The following is a 23,039-nucleotide window of genomic DNA, read 5'->3' on the forward strand; positions in this document are numbered from 1 at the left end:
AGAGGAGGAGAGACAGAGAGGAAGATCTTGCGTCCGATGATTCACTCCCCAAGTGAGCCGCAACGGGCCGGTGCTGTGCCGATCCAGAGCCGGGAACCTGGAACCTCTTCCAGGTCTCCCATGCGGGTGCAGGGTCCCAAAGCTTTGGGCCGTCCTCCACTGCTTTCCCAGGCCACAAGCAGGGAGCTGGATGGGAAGTGGAGCTGCCGGGATTAGAACCGGCGCCCATATGGGATCCCGGGGCATGGGGGGCGTTCAAGGCGAGGACTTTAGCTGGTAGGCCATGCCACCGGGCCCAGTATATAAATATTTCTTAAGTATTCATATGTTAATATCACTTTACTTGTGGACTGCTTCCTGCATGAAGACCAATATTGTAAAATATTACCATGTAAAAGTTAGTAAATGTTGACTACCTGATTTCAGACGGTTCTGTTTTAATATGCACACACAGTCACAATTTCTTTTTCTAAGGGTTAGGCTTGTATTCATGACATTTGTTGAGCATTTTGATCCTGTGGTTGATTTTATAAGAACTATATATTTGGCTATTTTACAATTTACTCATGATTGTTATGTGAGTTGTTGCAGATATTCCAAATAAGGAAAAATTGGAAAGTTTTGAATGAGAGACAGACTTCTTGGTAGAGTTTGTGTAAATATAGAACTGTAAGAAAAAATTATGCTGTGAAATGTAGTAGAAGAATGGCAGAAGTAATCTTTAAAATGCTAAATATCACGTTTAGACTAGTGATAACGGGTCATCTTAGAATGTTTATTCATACCTCCGATTAAAAGTATGACTAATTACATAAAATAATTGTAAGCATACAATATTGTTTTTCACACATTTGTTGAAATTGTGGTTTTGAATGACCCTGATCTCTCAGAAGATGGTTGACTTTCTAAAACAGTTAAAAAAGGTTTTGTCTGCAGGGAATCAGGGGCTGGGAGAGGGGAGATGTGGATCAAAGGATGCATAATTGCAGTTGACAGGAGAAATATATTTTAGCCATCTGTCACATTGAGTGGTGCCTATAATAAATAATACCTGATGTATTTCAGAATTGCTAATTTTAAAAATATTTTTAAGTATGTGAGGCATTAAATTGCATCAGCTGTATTACAGTGTAAACATTACTCAAAGTATGTACTTGCAACTCATCCCTGTGTATAATGATCACTTGTCTTCTAAAAATTAGAGACAGTTACATTATGGTCACTTAAAACTTTGGTGCCATATCTTCAAAGTAGTGTCTTGTGATAAAACTGGATATTAAAAATACAAATTTCCTTGAAACAAATTAATATTATTTTGTATTATAAAAGAATGGTTGATTTTAGCCACATGTGATGCAGATCTAGTCAGAATGCTGTATGCATTGCTGATTTTCCTTATGTGATGGTGCCTGCCATTTATTTATTTTTTTGGGTCTCATTTTTCTCCATTTGTGAGATGAATTTATTAGTGCGTACACATTTGACATGAAGTTGACCAGGTTTTTATTTTTAGTTGCAGTAACATGACTGGGCAAATTGGAACTCTAAGAGCTCTGTCACTCTCACACTCACCTAATAAAAGATGGTGCGTGTTTCTAGGGGCTGGAATAAGTTCTTTGGTGGATTTTACAGTTTAAAATGTAATTTACTGCAAAAAAACCCCCATGAATTACTGCTTTACCATTGTATTATAAAAATGTGAGTGACCATTAGTATCCATGTGTGCCAAGTGCATGTGAACTGGCATCCTTTATGTCGTTGTTGAAGTGGCCAGTGGTTTTAGGGGAAGAAGGCAGTGTCTGTCAGTTGGAGTGTTTGTGCTGTTAGATCTAGAAAATTCACTTCCAGGGATATATTGCAAAATAGCACACAGCCTCACCTAGACAGAATGAAAGAGTCTTCCATCTCAAAATGAACATAAGAGAAAACAACAGGAAAAGTAAAAAATGTATTTATTTAAGATCACATGAATGAAGAAGTTAGTTTAAAATAGAGTTTTATGATCCTAAGGCAGACTCCAGTTAATTTTGGAGTGCTGACAGTATGGCAGCTAAGCTGTTTTAAATTACCTTTCTTTCTGTAATTTTGTTTTTGAATTTGTGCATAAAACTATTGGAGTAAAAAAGGAATAATGTCTAATTTTGTCCTTGAAAATGTTCAGAATGACTGGAGGCAAGGATGATGAGTGTTGCGTGAGTTGAAGGTTTACCACGCAGGCACCCTGACAGTTCTCTCCTGACTGTCGTGGGGTTGCTTCCCTAGCTAGCATTCTTCAGGTATACAGATAATCATGTAGAGTGGCTTCTGCAGTTGCTTCATATGATATCTGCTTAAATTTTATCTAAACCAATAAACAATTATATGATATGAACTTGGAAAATGCATCTTGATTTTTAAGAATGCATGTTTAAATCACAAACTGTTTCAACTTAAATATGTATATGCTGTAGGTTATACTTTATAAGATAAATGTTAAAAGTAAATAACAAAATGTAATTTAAAAGTCAAAGCAATATTTTCCAGTATCTAATAAAACTTTATAATTTCAAAATAATAATTTTTTGTGATCTTCACACAGAACTGTAACAGAGTGTTCCCAAGTTGATTCAGAAACTGAGGTCTAGAGCAATGGTTTACCAGTGTCAGCTGGAGTTTGACTTCGACCCTGTTACGTTTTAAGTCTGTGATATTTGGTTAGCTCTGTCTTCTTTTGCTTTGGAACATAATAAATTGAACAAGAAGTAAGTCCAAGCAATTTATTTTCTAAGAGAAATTCATATACTTATTAGACTTTTTGAAGAGTGTGTCAGTTAGTGTGGGCTAGATACAACATAATGTCAGATACTACCGAAATGTCAATGGCATAATCCAAGCAATCCACAGGGTGCTCAAAAAGTTGATGGAAACAGCCAGTGTGATGGCTCCCTGGCCAATCCTCCACCTCCTAGTACCAGCATCCTATATAATGCTGGTTTGTTTCCCAGCTGCTCCACTTCCCATCCATCTCTATGCTTGTGTCCTGGAAAAGCAGTGAAGGATAGTCCATCATTCACTCACAAAAACAAATTGTAACAATGAGACTGATTTTAACTGTTTTTCTTGGTTAAAAAAAGAAAACTATGGAATGGCACTGCTGTTTAAGACAGACTTCTTTCTCTGCCTGGAGATGGAAGAGAGTGCAGCCAGTTCAGCCGAGATGAAAAGGGCGTTAGCTGTAGCAAGGGAAGACAGTGAAGAGCCAGGATACTGATGTGAGGATGAACAGTGGGGAAAAGGACTTGGAAAGAGAAGCCTGTGCCAGACGATGAATCAGTGGAAACCTTGAACCAGCCAAGTCTAGAGAATTGTGGCTAAGGGTAAGCGTCCACCAAAGAGAATTGTTGAAACCTGAATGTACTAAGACTTTTTTTTAAAGTGAGGAGCAGTATATAAATGTGATTAAATCATTTGTTGGTTGTAAAACATTTTGTCCTCATTGCCGTTTGCATATTAGAGCTATTGTTTATGTACTTTGTGTGGAAGTTAGAATGGTTATACAGGTTAACAAGATGTCCAGTATTAGTATCCTGAACTTCAGCAGCATTGAAAATCTGTGAAGAGACTGATAAAAACTAGATTGTACAGTTGTCATTGTAGTCATTAATGCATTCCTACTCCTAATTTCTTCCTACCTTTTAATCTTTCTTGGAAATGGTTGCAAGAAATTAGGGGTTTGTGATAAGTCATCAGTTTTGATTCATTCCATGTAGCTCTGCCTAATCATGAAATTGCAGTAATCTCAGTGTTAATGATACAAAAAGAACCTAAATACGGTTGGTGTTGGCTGTGTATTCCTACCACACACATCACCCCACAAGTCCAGCTCAAAAGTAGTACTTGTTTTGGTGTTTCTGTAGTACAGGAAGACAGAGGCAGTTTGGACAGGCCTTTCTGGATCAGAGTTTCCTGTAATAATCTGGTCAGTGTGTCTGCCAACTGCATGGAATCTGAAGGCATGCCTCAGCCTGGAAGTTCTGCTGCCCAGGTGCCTCACTGCCAGGGCCGCTGGCTGTGGGCAGGACACTGCAGTTCTCCTGGCCTGGCCTTCCCCGTGTTCCTGCTTCCACATCCTCTCCACATGAACTCTGACCTCCCAGAGTGAACCAAGGAGAAAAGGGAAGACGGCAGTCACATGGCCTTTGTGGCTTTTTCCCAGAAGTCATAGCCCTCAATTACATCATACTGTTTTGTGAAGACTTGTTAGGTATAGCCCATACCTAGAACCACTTGAATAGAGGCGAATGCAAGAGTCTGTGGACAGAGTTGGAAATCGTCACCTCTCCCCACCAAAACTTAAAATGTAACAGTTGTTACCAATAGTCTGATAAGTTAGGCAGGTGAGAGTGAAACCATTTCGAGTAAGTGGTACCAAATAAAGACAAGAGTACTTGAGGGATTTATTCTTTAGAAAGAGAATTCTGTAATGTAACAATAAGGTAATTTTGTTTAGTGGGAATAATATGTTAATTTGTGAAAATTAAGAGAGCACAATTGGCAACATTACAATTAGAGATTGGTAATCACTTTCCCAAGTATCCAATTATTTGTCCATTTAAAACTATTTACTCATATAAGATATTTATATCTCCAAAGTGTTTTATTTGATGAATATGTATATAGTTGTCCACAGAAATCAGTTGTTTGTTGTAACCTTCACAAGCACCGTGAACTTATTTTATGCATGTGATTAAAAACTCTAGCAAAAACTTACTCTTTTCTTGAAACTGTATGCTGTGGTATGCAAATTATATCACATAGCTTCAAACTTTCTCCTGTAAGTAAAGGTTTTACATTGTCTTCACAGTTGTCAAAAGTTATTATTCTTCCACTGATTATTGCTTTTTTTTTTTCCATTTTTTTATGGTTGGTAGAGATGCTTTCTTGGAAAATTTCCAAGTCAGTGGTAATGACAAGTTGTGTATTAGTTAGAACCTCATGTTCTATAATTAAAGTTGAAACTTAAGCCTTTGCTGCAATAGCTTGAATGTATTGGCTATGTATAGATTTTATTTACAGTGTGAGATTTTTGTCTTTGAATGCACATTGATAGCAATTCTAGACACACACAAAATAAAAAACAAATTGAGCTCCAGTATCATGAGCAGTTGTGAAGTGGCAGCTGCAGATCTGCAATCAATGTGAAGAATAAATTGCCATGATTTGAGTGGACACTTTCAAGTATAGGAAGTAGGAACATGCTGTGGGCCAGGGTGAAGCTGGCAGTTGGGGCCTTTCTGGCTAACAGCTTGTGACAGTCACAGCTGATAACTCACTGTAGCTTAAGTGTTGTACACTGGTTTTAGAGCATGCTTGTGTGTGTGTGTGTGTGTGTATTGAATCCTGTAATGTAGTTAAGCACAGGACTGTAGAATGAAAAGCTGCATATTTGTTTAAAATATTGGTAAGATTATTTGAAAATACAGGTTGTTTTTCACTTATAAACTTTTTTTAAAGGTTTGAAAAAATTATTGGAAAGTCAGAGACACAGAGAGGAGGAGAGACAGGAAGATCTTACGTCCGATGATTTATTCCCCAAGTGGCTGCAGTGGGTGCAGGGTCCCAAGGCTTTGGGCCATCCTTGACTGAACTTTGATGCTGGTTTCAGTGTTTTACAGAGATGCATGGTGTGAGATGGATTCTACGTCTGTGTTGGTAGAGAGGAACTTTGGATATGAGACAGTTGGCAGTGTCAGTGTGCTCTAACACTCACTCTCTCTCTGTATGATGAGCACTGGACACAAAGCTTGGTTAAGCATACTTTAACCTTTCAGCTAAAAGAATAGTCCAGGCGTACGCACGTTCTTTATTGCAGAATGCCTAAGAGCTTCTCTTTACACACTCAGAATGCCTAAATTTAAGTGACTATGCTTATTTCAGTTACTGTCAAGTTCTTGTTACTGAAATGGGTCTGTCATTGCGCAGTCTCAGACTGTTTCTCTGGAATATGGAGAAGTGTTTTAGGAAACACACCCATCAGATCTGGGCACATATTTGTTGTTATCTGGGGAAATGATAATGGGTGTAGATTCCAGAAAGGAGTCATGATATATCTTTTAGTAAAGAGGAACTCTGAAATTTATATTGTCTCTTCGTGATTATTGAACATATCCAGACTTCTCTCCATGGTGAGTGAAGACACTGCTGTGAGTGGCAGAAACTCACTTTTGGCTATGTTCTGTATTACTCTATCAGATTAATTTGGATATTTCCCGTTACAAACCTAGCAATACTTAACAGAGCATTTTTAGATAGAGTTGATGATGAATTACAAATTTTCTCTCAATTTATACTTATTCTAACCATTTGGTGAGACCACCTCACTACCTGACACGTTTCTAGGCTCAGAGATTGTGAATCTGAATAACACGGTTTCCACACTGAAAATAATTAATGAACAGTTGTAAGAGGCATAAAATATAAAATCTATGGTATTTCCATAAATCTAAGATATTGAGTTTATTATTGATTGAGAAACACATTAAAGACCAAGTGACAGGAAATCCATCCTAAATGGCTTGGAGGAAAAAAGAGTTTGATTTCCAAAACATCTGACTTTTTTAAAGCTGTTACAGGTGTGACCATTCACACTCAAAGCACTAAATGCAGTGTTTAAGGAGAGTTCAGGTCATGATGATACAACAAGGATAGAGTGATGTGTGTGGTCGGGAGCCTGCAGAGGTGTGTGCAAGGGCCTGTCAAGGAGCAGAGACAAAGGAGGCCTGACAGCCAGCCTGGGGATGATGCAGGCATTTGAAAAGGGAACTGTGTGTGTGTGTGTGTGTGTGTGTGTGTGTGTGTGTGTGCAGGGCTGAGTGAGTGCACTTGTGCTAGGGATGCCATGAAGCTTAGAGGATCTGTAGAGGTCATGAGGGGAGAAGCTGCTCAGATGTTGGTTATGGAGAGCTGAGCAGGGCACAGGCTGAGCAAAGCCTCCTGCAACAGGCACAGCATGCGAGAACTTTCCCAGCCAGTGATTTCTGCTCAGTGGGTACCAGTGTAGAACATAACCCCTAAGATATTTCTTGAAATTAAATATAGTAAAACAGGAAAAAAGGTTCAAAGATAAAAAGATGCTGCTCACGTGTCATGAACTTTTGAAGTCCTGTCTATAGTTTGTCACATGTTACAAGACTTCTTCCGTTAAATTTTGTTTCAGTTAAAATATGTGGCAGAGTGTCTCTGAGTCATAGTGCAAAACACATTTTCTATCTCAAAAAGTGTTTGGAAACATCCAGTTTGGACGTGGATTCTCTCAACTAAATTTGGCAGAAAAGCACATTGTGATCCTAGTTTTGGTGAAAGTTGATTTTATCCAGTAGAGACCTGATTGGAGGGGGAGTACGAAAGGCAGTGGGGGCAGGACAGGAAGTTGTGCTCATGAGTTTGGAGCATGTTTGGGGTTCGTGTGGAGCCATTCTTGGAGGAAGTTTCCCATTCAGGGTTTAAGCTCCAGAGAACATTTCATTGGAGGCATGTATGGTTTTGCCTAAGTGAAGTATATCAAGTGTTCTCTGAGAGGAAAAAGAAATGTGGATCTCTTGGAACTCACATGGAGAGAAACTGCTTTCCACCTGTTGTGCTGGCCCACTGGAGTGCCACAATTTTTATGGACTGCCTGAAATTGTTTGCGTGGTACAGTCAATAGGGTATGAGATCTGATACATGCTGTGGTTATTTAGTGACTTTAAGATCATTGACAAATGCAATCACCATCGTCTTCAAGGATCTCCCCACAGCCTAGCCTCCAGTGTTCTTTTTGGGGAGTGCTGCTGATGGCCCTTGGACCTCTGCCCAGTGGTTATGATTCCTGCTACTTGACACATTTGTTCTGATTCTCTTTGCACCATGTCTTTCCATTGTCAGCCAGGGAAGCTTCTTCATGCTGATTTTCCTGTTTTCTTTGGGTTCTGAGAGTACCTGTTTGAGTGGAGCTGTGTATCCACTCCCAGCAGCAGAGCCTTGATTTGATAGACTTTGGCTCTGTTTTGCCTTAGCTGATAAACTCGTCTGGGGCTGGGCTCAGGAGGGGTAACTACTTGGTGTTATTCATTGGCTTATTTTCTAGAAATCACCAGACTGTCAGAGAAAGCAGCCAGAGGGAGACTGCGGGCGCCATCCTCATGGATTCCCATGACCTGAATTAGGCTACTTATGTTTTCCTGCCCCTCGTGAGCACCATCACTCCGTCCTGTTTGTGGTAGCCTTCACAGAAGCATCTTCATTTCCTTGGTGCCAGGAAGAAAAATAGCTCAGGTTGGCCTTCAATCTGTAGTGATATCCATGTTGGCCCATACTGCTCTACAGTTAATGACTCATGCGGCGACACAGACACAGTTCCACCCTCCCACCTGTGCTCAACCTGCCACCATTGCTGCTTCTCTGAACATCCAGATGGAATCATTGTCCCCTTGAGTCTGGTATGTGAACTCAGCACTCGGCCCAGCAGTTCTCCCTGTACCTGTATTTTGCACTATAGTGACATATGACTTGGGTCGTTGTCTAACTCCTGGGATATATACCTCTTCAGGTAACTTGGGCATTCCTGTAGCACCTGGCATTGCCTGCTGGCAACCTTGCAGCTGCATGGTCAAAACAAGGCTCAGCGCTGCTACTTCCATTTCTCATATAGTGTTCTCTATACATTTTGCCAGATTCTGTTTGAAAGGTGTTGGTTTCAAGTAGCAGGTCCAGAATGCCTGCAACCTGGTTGAGTGACGAGTTCACTGTTAGAGGCCAACTGCCGACAGTGGGCATTGTTGGGCTTTGACCAGTCCTAGGATTTCTTAGAAGCATTTTCTTGAGTAGAAGTAAATGAATAACATTTCAAGTATCAGAGAAATGTCCCTAATGCAGTGTCTGTTTTACTTACGTTCCATGTTGTAGTAAGCAGCCATTATTGATTTTAGTCTAGTAGTTCATACATTAACTTAACAAATATTTATTAACTATAGCTTAGCAGATACTGAGCTGGTATGTCTTAGACACTGAGCTGGTGTGGTAAATGGAACATAAACTAAAGAGATTTAGTTTAAGCCCTAATTGCAGTGAGTCTTAATGACTATTGTTGTTTTCTATCTATCCTAATTTGTGTGTATGTGTGTGTGTTTGGGTGGGTGCTCCGGAGCTACTCTGATGGTCATTGCAAGAGAGGGTGGGTATCCAAAGTTGGAACTAAGTAAGGACCGGAGAAAGTTCCTCTCCCTAGTTCCTAAGCAAGTTTACTGTTTTTCTGTTTTTTCTTGGACGAGTGATTGGTAGAGGCTAGGGAAGGCATGAGGGGAGAGGATAGATGAGAACAGGCACAAATACACAGGCAGATGGCAGTAGCAGGTTCCAATGGCCCATAGCACAGTGAGGTCATGGTAGAGCACAATACTAAATATATAATAAGAGTTGGTGTGATGTAGACATAGAGGAAGGATGGAGAAACTTGGGTGGTATCTGCTTAATTTAATCAGTTTGTTTTTGCATGTGTTCGAATGTTGCACTGTACCCATAATTGTTACATGTTAATAGACATTTAAAATGTATAAATAAGCTAATTATCTCTAAAAATCATAGTGCTTTGTTCTCGAGATTCGTTTTGTATCCATGAAGTGCATCCTTTGGGAAGCTTGGTTTCATCTGGATATGCTGATTTGAAGCGAGGAATAGGATGAGTTACTTCTCTTGTCAATTAAATTTATCTTGGATAAAACTGCCAACAAAGAGCTAAACCAAATACTAGAGGTGCCTTCCAGCTTCTGTTGGTGTCCAAGGTTCCCATGAGCAGCCTCTGGGGGAAATAAAGTGAAATGAAGCTGCGAAAAAATGGAGCTGTTCTTATCTGAGACTCATTAGCTTGCCTCGAAAACAATACCACACTGAGTGCTTCAACAGAAGAAATGTGTTGTCTCAGTTCTGGGTGCACAGGCCCACCACAACGTGGCGGCAGCATTGGTTCTCAGGGAGGCCTCTTCTCCTAGCTTGCGCTCTCTGTTTCCCAGCTGTATCTTGATGAGGTCTTTGGCCTGAGTAAGCAGAGAAAGAGAGAGAGAGAGAGAGAGAGAGAGAGAGAGAGAGAGAGAGAGAGAGAGAGAGAGAGAGAGAGAGAGAGACTGGAGTCTTTTCTTACAAGACACAAAGATCTACTCTTGTGACCACTTATAGCCTTAATTTTCTGACAAAAAGCCCTATCTTCAAATTAAGTCATATTGATGATTTGACCTTCAAATGAGAATTCGGAGGGGTTGAATTCTGTCTGATGGTACTGGAGCATGGCTGTGCATTGAGCGGCACAACGTGGGCCCAAAAATGTGCATTTTATTCCTTTGTTATATTCTGGATATGTGATTTGTTAGGGTATGTTGTCTAGAAGGAAACAATATAATAGAAACATTTTTAGAAAGCTACTCACTCTGGCTCCAGGAAGGACATTTAGGATTATTATAGAAAGCAAGAAAATAACTTGTATTTTTTCCTGATTTTTAATGTGAGGTTTCTGTAATACTTTGTGAATAAGTCCTTAATTATTGATTTTTCTGTTGATGATCATTTCTAAATGACCTATGAAACAAATACTTCAGCCTCTGGTTGAGTTCATCCAAGCTGTAATAATAAAACAACAACAATAGCAAAAACCAGAAACCGCATGGCTTGTATACCAAAGAGGTTATTCCTCACCATTTTGGAGACTGGGAATTCCAAGATCCTGCTAATGGCGTGTTGACCATCTGGTGAGGGCCCCCTTTCGGGTACCTTCTCACTGTGTCCTCACAAGGTATAAAGGGATAGGGGTCGTTTTGGACTTGTCATGAGGGACCCACCCTCGTGAAAAAAAGAAAAATCACTTTTGCAAAGGCGCCAACTCCTGATTCTCTCACCTTCAGGGTTAGAATCGTAGCACGTGAATCTGATAATGTTACATACTAATTCAGAATCCCACACTCTCCTTTGTGTGCACAAGAAAGACAAGCAGAGCCAAAGAACTTTTGGCAGTCTTGTTTTGAGCCTGTATGTGTGTATCTGTTTATGTATGGAGGCTAATGTTATTTGAGCTTCTGCTTTTCTTGAAAAACAAATCCAGACAAAATAAATTGTGGCCAGCCAGCGTTGCCAGTTTTCAAGAGTTCGTCTGCTGTGAGTCGGAGTTGGCAAATATTTGTGAGTGGCCTAAGTATTTACTCTGTATCATAATTTAACTAACCTCTTAGCGGTACTTCACATATCTCTCTTAATCCCTGCTAAGATGTTGATAATTTATTTTGTGTTTTTTCTTTACAAAGGGTGATATCTAATAGATTCTTTTCTTTTGAGCTGGGAATATATAATTAGATAAGCAGTACATTTGCCTAAAGCATGTGAACTTGTATTTCTTCTTAGACTCAATACTGCCTTAATCTCTTTACGTTGCACCATAATGTGATTTACCTTTTCATCATTTTCTTACAATGTTGCCTAAAAAATCACAGAGGTGTGCATGTGTTCTGGAATTTGGTTGGGATTCGTATCAGGAGAAAACGTTGGTGAAGTTTTCACATTAAGTTGGGTCCCATTCCTGCGCTGTAGTTGATGCTGTCTTACAGTGTGCACTCCCTGTCATGACAAGCTGCACTAATGCTGAGCGTGTCCTTTTGTACTGCAGGAGCTATGCCTGTCCCAGATCAGCCTTCTTCAGCCTCAGAGAAGACCAGCTCCCTGAGCCCGGGCTTAAACACCTCCAATGGTGATGGCTCTGAAACAGAAACCACCTCTGCCATCCTGGCCTCCGTCAAAGAGCAGGTAGCAACATTTCAGTTCCTTGGCATGCTTGTGGGCAAATTGAAACACTGTATTGCACATGATTCAACTGGGTGGGTAGAAAATCATGATTTTATAGCAAAATATTTATGTATTCATTACATAAATAATTCTAATGTATGCTTACAACTGCATTGACTCCCCCTGTTTTTATTCATGATTTAGACTGCTTTCCTGGAAAGTAAGAATATTCCAAACAGAGAAGAAATTTTTCATTCAAAATTCCTCATTGGTGAAGTTGTTGCAGCTGGATTGCTTCACCTGACACTAAATACTGTTAAATACAGGAAGCCAAATAATTTGTCTTTAGAAAATATGAAGTTGGCAAAGTGTCAAAATATAGCCTATATGCTGAAGCAACTAGTGTGCATGACAGCAAATTAACATATCAAGTCAGGGCAAATTAGTTTTCTTAGTATTTCTAGACAGATTTTATGCCATATCAGATATGGCATATAAGATATTATGCCATATAAGTCATGTTTCTTATAAATAAATACTGATGAATAATTTAATAAGTTGGAAGATTGACATTTTATTCACCTTTTCTTCAAGCACGTGCTAGAAAATGAATCAGTATTTGGCATAGAACCGTTGCATATATTTGGCCATATGGTTTGGTGAGGGGAAGGGGACGTGGCCTTTCCACCCTGGAACATTGCAGGAAAGCAGTAGAAATGAACAACTGAGGAGAGTACCTCTGCTGCAAAAGAAGGTGGGCTGCAGAGGAAACTGATTGTGCAGGGACTAATTTGTATGAAGATGGGAGACCTCGTCAAGTGTCAAGTTATCAGTGTTACAGTTATGGGAACATCCCACTGGTAGAGTGGATTGATGACGCTATTAGTCAAGAATCTAGGTAACGTGTGCAGCTAAGTATCCATAACGGAGAACTGGACCAACAGATAGTGTAGTTTGTGAAAAGGATCAGCAAACTGGCTTTAGATTTACCCTGTAACACCTGAACAGTTTTTTTCCAGAAGCCTGCTATTGAGTGTTGTGATTGTTTTTAAAGGGAAATGAGGAAAAAAAATTAGTGTTCAGTACCCTCAAGTTATGGCTTTGTTCTAGTGGCAGTGTGTTATGGTTTGTTATGACCTGGATTCTTGAAAGGTTCTAATGTTCGAGTAGTGATCCAGTGTTAACAAAAAATAGAGGAATAAATTTGGCAAGGAAATGACAAGACCTGGGTGATGAAAATTATAATATTTTATCAAAGGACATTAAGTAATTCAGAATGAAAAAAAAAAGTCATGATCCCTTGCAGGGAAGCCTGATATCATTACAGTGTTACTGTGTCCCAAAATAATACACAGCATGTTGGCAATTCCAATCAGTATTGTGTGGCTGGTGTTTTGTTTCTGTGGCAAACTAGATCAATCTGGTATATTAAATATCATGAATTCATAAATGTGTGTATGAGGATGCAAGGATAATTGATAAATTTTGCTGCACCACACGTGTAGCCAGTACCCTTGGATAAAAAGGAAAAGAATGATCACTGTTGGACATAAATGAAACAAATAAAAATATATATGCACACATCTGATTCACTTAGAGGTAGAATTTCAGTTAAGTAAAAGTAGTAGCTTAAATGGTGTGAATTGTACTGGCTTAATTTATGGAAGAAAATTAAAATTATGAACTCACAATAGATCCTTGGAGAAATCTCAAGCAAAGGTATTGTAGCTTCAAACATAATGCAATAAGCACATTGGTAGGAACATTGGGAAGATAGTCACATAACTTCAAAATGGGGAAGGCCTTAGTTAAGACATGGAAGTCAAACGCCATTCATGAACGACTGATGTATTTTGGCAACATGAATAGTGACAACAATGGAAATTGAAATGTACAGATCAGCATTAAAATTATATGCCAAGAGACAATATGCAATAGTGTTATGTTAAAAGGTTGATAAAATTAATGCATGAAGACATCTTAGTGTAATAAGAAAAGTGATTAAAATAGTTGGAAATAGACCAAGGATATGTGCACAAATGCAAACAGTGATTGCATGGAAATACTTTCCACTCTAATGTACTAGTCAGAAACACTAAGTTTTAAAAGAAAATTAAGTTTCTTTTTCATCTACCAAGCAGACCAAAGTTAAAAAAAAATGGAACGAAGTGTTTGCTGGCTAAAGGCTAAGGCTTGGGGAAATTCACACTCTTTTTTAATCCAATTAGCAAGATTAATAAATGTTGTAAATTTTTTGTTAACTGCTCTGTTTCTGCTGACATTTTAGTAGTCTTTGCTATGATCATGCTTGGTCATACACTGTGAATCAGTGAATAGGCTATTACAGAACTTTTTATATGTGGACATGTAAAAATAAGGAAATTATGATACTTGAGATATCATAAAGTGAAAGGATGTTGATTAAGATTTCAAAATGTCATATCCTTTCTAGAAAATATTTTGTAGTTTATAACAATGACTGGGTTATAGTTCTAACTTTTAAGGAAAAAAAAACCATAGGACTTTTACATTGAAAATTATCTTAGCTGGCATTGTTCTGTTTTTTAAAACTTTAATAATGTTTTTATAATGTACATGTTTATGAACATCTACAGAAATGTAGAAGCAAACAAAATTTGCCAAGTAATTGATTGTGACATATGTTTCCAATGAGATAGAGGTGAAAAATGGCCTGAAGACATAGAGGATCGGGGGGAAAAAAATAAAATTAGGCAAATAAAACTCCGATGAACCAAAACCAAGGGCCACAGTTGGTATTAGTTGAGTTTGCATTCTTCAGCTGACTCATGTGTCTGAATCCTGAGGGTTGCTGGATTGTATTGCTGTGACTGAAATGGCTTCTCAACATCCATGATCATGAGATTTCTGTAAACTCTTTGGTGAATAGTTTTTCTCTGGATGATTAAATTTCCATTGTTGCATTTCTGGAGTGAAGCTGGTATTCTTTGTGCAGGGAGGAAAGTCAGTCTGTCCTCTGAGAACAGGAGGTGGAGTCACTTGACACTGAATCAAGCTGAGAATTGGATTCTGTGGGAGGTGTCTGCCTGTGTGAAAGCAGACATCAACCAGAGGCAAGGTCCATGGCCTGACTGCCCATGGCCTGATCGACACAACCCACATCGTCCTTTGCTGTGAAGTGAAGCTAAATACATTTCTTACAAGTATGACTTGAGATTAAAAAAAACTATTTTGAAAATTGATGTCTTCTGAGATTGCTAATAATAATACACAGTATATTTCTACATATGTTTCCTTAAAGAATGTTCCCTGATTCGACTTAAGTACTCATAAGAACTAACTTTTAAGTAGAAATTTCATTTATTAGCTTTGGGAATTTGAATAAGAAATTTGGTTCCATCACATTGGGTACCACTCTTGTCTGCTTGTAAGTTACTTCTTTAGAATGGTCATACTAAGCTGATGTCACAGGCTTCTAGCAAATTCTCCTATGTATTTACTCATTCAGTCAACATCATGAGCAATTTAGATAACTGCGAAATGCAGCACAAAAATACTATAAATGTAAAGGAAGTCCTATGACGTTAATTGGAGTAAGCTAAAGAGACTGAGAACAAAATTTCTTGGGCAGTTGATTAAGATTATGTGAAAATAAATCCTGCAGTCTAACCATAGTCTGAAACTTAAGTCATGCCGATTCATAAAGTATATCATAAAATGTGTCCCATGTTACATGATGGTACTGAGATGTTGTATGTTGAGTCTGTGGTCTCAACAACCATGGACTGCTTGACCTAAAGGTATTCGTAGATGTTCCTTATTCTGATTTCCCACTTGATTGCTTTTTAATTGGTGGTTTTTACACATTTGTGTTAACATAGAATTGGTGTGTTTTACGCTTTTTTGTTAAGATGAGTTGTTAACGTTTTGCCAATCTGTGTAGATGTTTCTATCACTTTCAGACACTTGAGTCTCACTTGTAGTACTTACCAAGCCTGTCCTTCTGTGGGGCTGAGAGGGTGGCTAGTCCTTATTTTCTTCTCTGTGAACATGTGTTGATGGCTAGGAAAGGAGAGGGCGGTAGACAGGAAGCATGCGGTGACTCCCATGGGGCCGTTTGCAGAAACCCTGAGAAGTGACTGTTGTGCATTAAGGTGCGGAGCCAACAATGGTTTGGTGACTTAAGGGACGATGACCAAGGGATCCTTTCTCTGAAGACATGAGACTGTCCCGTGGTGATGGCAGCGATGATCAGAGGCAGCACTCATGATTGGGAGGGGCTGTTTTAGGGGAAAAGTCACTTAGCAGTGACAGAGGACACGGACTGGCCTTCGGACGCTGGCAGTTGATCTCAGGCAGCAGGGGCGAGGCAAAGGTCCCGTGTACACATGCAGGAGGCTGGGCTGGAGCTTCCTCTGCTGTCGCTGGATGAGCTCATTCTGCTTGTTTTAAGTTGAAGCTCGTTTGGAGTCTGTAGATAGCTGTGCTGAATGAAGGTGGGGAAGAAGAGAGCTGTTGGCAAGATGAGAACCAAGACTGCGTCTGGAAGGATGCTCAGCCTTGGAGTCAGTGCTGAGTGAAAGGGGGAGAAGAGCGGGCAGAGGATTCCTAGAGTAAATAGGTGCAGGTGGTGACAGCCTGCGAGCTGAGTGAGCGGTGCTGATGTTACAACCTGCCTTCTAGTTCTGGGCAACGAGGAAATGGAAGCACAGAGGAGACAGGAAGTGCGCAGCCGTGTGAGCAAGCAACAGCTCAGGCTGCTACATCATGAGGGGGCCTGGGGCGTGCTTCAGACAAGACGCAGTATAGGCAGATTGGTTTGCACCTTGCCTGTGAGTTCTCAGTCTGGTCTTCCTTCATGTGTCTCCATTCTTTCATGTTTTCAATTGTTATAATCTTCTATTAGGCAAGAGTTTATATCCAATCATGCTTTATAACATTAATCTTTGTGTTAAGTCACATGAGTACAGCTTGCTTTTAAGAAAGCTTTGCCCTTCCTGAGAAGATACTTCTGTTTCAAAATAGTGCTTTTCCCTTCAGTAGACTAGTGCTTCATCTGGTGACCATGTGTTCCCAAAAATTGGCTTCTAAAAGATCTTTAAGTTGTGTGTATAGATAGCTAGAAAATTGCTGTTACACTGCTTAGAATCTTTAGAGCACATTGGTTTTTGTAAACTATTAAGGCTTAGATAAAAATGTTTTTTTAAGTTGTACCTGTGAATTACAGTTAAAAAAAAAGTTTTGTTAACATAAAGGAAGCAGTGTTGTTTATTTCAAAAGTGCTGATCCAAGAGTATAGTCACCCTTCTCTCCCTCCCTGCTACATTTCATAATTAAGAGATTGCCTTTATCTGCTAGTGTTTATCTATCCTGTGCTTGCACTGGGGATTCTAGTATTTGGAATTCTCTTTAAAGGGATTAACAAAAGGGTTAAACATGTGAGACAGGTGCTGACATTCTGGCATAGTAGGTGAAGCTGCCTACAATGAAGGCAACCCATGTGAGGGGTGATTCCTGTCCCAGCTGCTCCACTTCTGATCCAGCTCCCTGCTGATAGCCTGGGGGAAAAAACCAAGATAACCCCATGTGGTCGGACCCCTGTGACCCTCATGGGAAACCTGGTAGGAGCTCTTGCTCCTGACTGCAGCCTGGGTGAGCCCTGCTGGTCATAGTGACCACATGGAATGTGAATCAACAGACAGAAGATTCTCTGTTGCCTTCTCTTTCTCTCTTTCCTCTCCAACTGACATTCAAATAAATAAATACATCTTTACAGATATATGAGTAAAAGAGTTTTAAGCTGATTTATTTACTTTTTTGGGAGGCAAAAGGAGAGGGAGATAGACAGGAGAAGAGTGGGGGAGGAGAGAACTCCCTTGTCTGCAGATGTGCCCTTCAACTGCCTGCTCCGGCTGGACAGGCCTGAGCTCAGAGGCGGCAGGCAGAAGCTGAGTGCAGGTGCACTGCTTGGATGGCAGGGGTGCAGCTCTGTGAGCCCTCATTCCCTGCTTCCCAGGGAGCACAGCAGCAGGAAGCTGGACTCCAGACTGGAGCTGACCTCAGACCTAAGGCCCCTGATTGGCTGTGGGTGCGGCCAGAGTGGGTCTCAGGTGCCGCACCAAATGCCAGTGCCAACCCTCAACAAGTTTAATCTGTAAAAAGCGATATGTGGAATTTTAAGCAAGCTCTGTATATTCATATGTTCCGAAACTTCAGTTAATGTAAACAGAAAACACTCCTGGGAATTGAGAGCATGTGCAAGCCCAGCTATTACTCCATTAGCTTTTCTTGCTCTTAAAATTCCCCAAGTGGGCTCGGCAGCGTGGCCTGGTGGCTAAGGTCCTCGTCTTGATCCCATATGGCTGCTGGTTCTAATCCCAGCAGCTCCACTTCCTCTCTATCTCTCCTCCTCTCAGTATATCTGACTTTGTAATAAAAATAAAATAAATCTTAAAAAAAACACATTGTGAAAAAAAAAATTCCCCAAGCATTGTAAATATATTCTTTATTTTCCAGAAATATTTATAACCTGTTCTTTAGGCTACTGACGATTCCCAGTTAGTAAAATGTACAGTTTTTGATTATTTTTGTTGTTGAAATAGTATAAGAGAGCAGGGACAAGACTTTTTTGTGCATCCACTTTGTAAGAAGAACTAAACGAAATACTCTTCATTGGTCAGAACATGTAGAACAAAATAGAAGTACTTGAACTATTCGTCTTACATAAAACCTAGAGAAATCCCAATCTTTTATATGAATTCATGGAGAAGGAGCATATGCTTTCATGTTTAGTTAGCGTTTACATTTGTAATTTTAAAAATACATATATAAAATATTTGAAAGGAATACCTTGAAACATTCCCTTAATTAGGGTTCTTCTATTTCAGATATCATTGCAGAATCTTTCTGCGTTATTAGTGTTACTGTAATGTGCAACTGTATTTTCTGGTAACACAATGTAAAATATGACCTATATAACTCAGTCAATTTTCAAAGTGTGATTTGGAAAAGCCTTTTGTGAAATTAGTGACAAAATGATCATCCATGGTAGAAAGGAAGTTAAAACACCTTTAGGAAAGGTCAAAGAGATAAGGATTTTTCTGTAAAGACAATGAACTTTATATTCATTGACTCAGACAAGGAAATAATTGAATGAACCATAGTGTTGCCAGTTGAAGTTTCGTACCATCTCTAACTTAAAAATGCAAATAACCTGACTGCTGATTATTTTGGATTTATTTTATTGTTGTTGTTGCAAGTATGCTATGGATTGAAAATTTTTTAAATGCACCATTTCCCCCTAGTATATTTGGAATGTGTTGTGTCAAGATGTGTTTGAGATATGAAGGTGCATACCAAGGACCTGGACGGAGGGGTGATGACAGAAGATGCTGTTTGTATTGTGGAAGGCGTGGGATTCCAGAGTCTGTCAGGATCAGAAAGCCCTGTGAGTGTGAGAGTCACAGGGTGAGCCAGGGTGGTCATGTTGAGTGTGTGAAAGGCCAGCAGGGCCAAGGAGGAAAAGAGCTGTGTATGTAGAGTTCTAATCCCCACTGAAGGCAAAGGATGACCAAGGCCAGCACACAGATGGGCCAGGCACATCTAACTTAGGGCCATGTGCCTCAAAGAAGCGGTGGTTGAAGCTAAAAACAAAACAAAACAAAACAAACAAGGAGAAGCTAGAGTTGTACTTGAGGAAGGTCTTGGGAATTAATGCCCAGAGTTCCAACAAGGGAAGCATAATTCTGAGAGTGTTGATTATTTCTCATCCCTGCCGTTCTCATCATCCATTCTTTCTTATGTGTCTTCTTTAAGAAAAAAGATTTATTTATTTTTATTGCAAAGTCAGATATATATAGAGAGGAGGAGAGACAGAGAAAGATCTTCCATCCAGTGATTCACTCCCCAAGTGACCACAATGGCCAGTGCTGAGCCAATCCGAAGCTAGGAACCAAGAGCTCCTCTGGGTCTCCCACACGGGTGCAGGGTCCCAAGGTCTTGGGCCGTCCTCGACTGATTTCCCAGGCTATAAGCAGGGAGCTGGATGGGAAGCAGTTTGGCAGGACTAGAACTGGCGTCCATACAGGATGCTGGTGTGTTCAAGGTGAGAACTTTAGCCACTATGCCACCACGCCGGGCCCTCTTATGTGTCTTTTGTGACGTCCTATAAGTTATGGGTTTAAAAACTTAAAATTTGCTTTAACATTTGAGTTTGTTACACTTATCAAAGCACTCACATACCATCTGTTGAAACTGCCAAGCTCCGTTTGGAAAGTTAACTCACCCCGTTGCCTTCTGCTGTGTTGTCTAGAACAGTGTTGCCGTTGCTCTAGAGCACCCTGGCATCTGTGATGAGCAAAGACTACAGTCTTTATATGCCAAATAAGAAGATGAGCTTTAGTGTGTGGGACTTTGTAACGTGGGCTAATGGTGCCTATCATATTTCTTTCATATTTGCCATTGGAATGCATTCTGAAATATTCATGTGTGAAATCACATTAAATATTTTACATATGATTTTTTGTGATTTTATGAACATTCGCATGAATATTGTGAAAAAGTTCAAGTGTCAAGAAGAAAAAAAATGAAAATTTTATTTGAAAATAAAACCCTGCAGAGGTCGTTGCAAATGTTTATGATATTCCTTCTAGATTTTTATACAAATAAGCGATTACTTTTACATAATTTCTGTTTTGGTTTATAAATATTTTATTTTTCCTTTGTACTCTCAACATCGTATCAAGTGTGTTTTTGACATCATTAGCATTATTTTAAGCATTTTTTATGGTGATACAGATGTGCTGTGACTAATATTATAATTTATTTAACTTTTCTACCTGTGTTGATCTCTTAGGTTGATTCAATTTTCTCAGCATGAAAAAAATGACATGTCTTACTTCCTTGTTCATAAATCATAGAGTAGACTTCGACAGGCTGCCTGGAGCAAAGTTTTGAAAAGACTTTAAGGATCCTCACAGACTCACTGGGAGAATCTGTCAGAATTAATTACTGCAAGGGGAGGCAGGCAGGGGTCCTTGGAGTGCAGTGTAGTGCCCCGTGCAGGGTTTTCACAGCATCAAAAATTAACACAGGGAGAATTGTATGCTGTAAATGGATGGAAAAAAAAAACCCTGATTATTCACAGAACTTAAGCATGTATGTTAGTGAAGATAAATGCAGGAATTATCATTAAAATGTAATCACAAAAAATGTTTTTGAAAATTATTTAATATTACTATAATCTATGTGTTTTTCTAAAATGTATTTATGCATTTCTTTAAAGTCTCTATGTGAAATATGTCATCAGCACTCCTAAAATTAAATGCTAGCTTTAGTTTCTAGTAATTGTGCTGTTCAGAGTAAATTCTATTTTTTCAAATAGTTGCTTATTTCTATTGGAAAAGCAGGTTTACAGAGAGATGGAGAAACAGAAAGATCTTCCACCCTCTGGTTTAGAGCTGAGCTGGTCTGATGTCAGGAGCCCAAAGCTTCTTCTGGGTCTCCCACATTGGTTCAGGGTCCCATGGACCTGGACCATCTTCCATTGCTTTTCCAGGCATATTCGCGGGCAGCTGGATCAAAAGTAGAGCAGCTGTGCATCAGTGGGCATCCATATGAGATGTGGGCAGAGGCTTAACCTACATTGCCACAACACCAGCCTTGGGAATTGTTACTTTTTTGCGACTATAGAAACAAGAACTTTAAAAACCATCATATTTATTTCCAGAAAATCATGTAGTCAGATGCTGTGTAATTTGAATGGTAAATTAGAATGTTTTATTCTAAATCCAATGCTTATTTCACTACATTGCCCTGTCTTACTTAATTTAGATATAATGATGGACTTATAATATGCTATGTAGTATGCTTTCCACAGGAAAACTGCCTCTGGCACCAAGGGTTTTGCCATCAGCTTTCTTTACTATCATAATAAAGTTGGTTGGCACCCCGTTGGTCTCCTTTTTAATTAGGAGAAGTGTGGGAACTTTCTGACAATTTCATCTGCAGTACATTTTTTCTTAATCTGACAGAATCATTAATGAGGATCCTAATAAAAATAATATGAGGAATTCTTGTAAGCCTGTTCTTTAAACATGTCTGTAGACAAAAGGTGCTCTGAAAGAATGCTGTGGGTTCGATGAAATCTTGCTTGCAGGGAACATTGCTGAGGCTCAGTCTGCCTGGGTGGGAGTTATCTCCAGCCTGCATCAGCCAGAGGTAAACATGCCTGAGGCAGCCATCGGTCATGTTCATGTTGCTGTCGCTCAGTGGCAGACAGAGAAGGCACATGCGGGTTCGTGCCCCTTACTCTGGATGAGCTGGCCCTCTGGCCCTCCGGCCCTCTGTCGTGGAACGCTCACGATGAGCATGCTCCTTTTTCACGAAGGAACGGTTTTGACTTACACTTGCTGCCCTTGCACCTCTTGCCTAATTGCTGTGGGAAAGGGTGGCTCAATATCAATAAGGCATAAAAAATCACTTTTGACAGGTAGTCTTTTGCATCTAGGTAGACAATACTAAACAGCTCCATTCACCAAGTCAATAGATTTAGTCATCTGGGGTTGTATTTTATAATTTACGCATTCTGCTAGATAAAGAAGTCATTATGCTCAAATTACACATTAAAGTCATGTAAATGCCAGTCTTCCATCAGTGGTGTGGGTCATCACGAATAATTGCACATACAGTTTTGACACTGACATGTCTTCTGGCCTCGGCAGAAGAATCCTGGGATATCAGCCAGTTCCATTTAAGTCTTTGCATTCCTTCTGAGCTATTGAGGTGCAGTTACATCCTATTTTGCTGGCACCTACTCCAGCCTCATCTGTCATGGATGGAAACCCTCTGCCTAAACATAACAGAAGCATTGTATCTGACCCTGTAATTTGTTAATGCACACAGAGGGACAGAGACCCGCTGTGTTCCCCAATGATTGTTCCCCAGCAAATGCCCGCTACAGCTTGGTCTGGAACGGGTTACAGCCACGTGTCCAGAGCTCAATCCAGGTCTTTCAGGTGGGTGTCAGGGATGCAGTCTCTTGAACCTGCACCTGCTGCCGCCATACTCTGTGTGTGTATCCGAGTAGCTGGTAGGTAGTTATTGTTAAGAAATATTTAAAGTTTCATTTGGAATCTATTTTTTACTCAGAATTAGAGAGAAATGCATGTTGTAATTTGCCTTCACTTCATGGTCTACTTGCCTCCATTATATAATTCTTCCAGATAAATGTGTGTAAATACATGTTTACCTAGTTTTTTTTCAATAATCACTATAACTTCATA

General features: G+C 39.7%; 1 protein-coding gene across 2 annotated transcripts in view; it reads left to right on the forward strand.

Annotated features, from left to right (window-relative positions):
• Positions 1 to 23,039, forward strand: part of CTNND2 (catenin delta 2) — a 702,327-nt gene that overhangs the window by 108,229 nt on the left and 571,059 nt on the right. For both annotated transcript variants that reach the window (XM_058680080.1, XM_058680081.1), the window contains exon 2: positions 11,663 to 11,799. In XM_058680080.1, coding sequence (XP_058536063.1) covers positions 11,663 to 11,799 — 137 coding nt within the window. The remainder of the gene's footprint in view (positions 1 to 11,662; positions 11,800 to 23,039) is intronic.

Source organism: Ochotona princeps, chromosome 23 (genome assembly GCF_030435755.1).
Source record: "Ochotona princeps isolate mOchPri1 chromosome 23, mOchPri1.hap1, whole genome shotgun sequence".
NCBI classification, from domain to species: Eukaryota; Metazoa; Chordata; class Mammalia; order Lagomorpha; family Ochotonidae; genus Ochotona; species Ochotona princeps.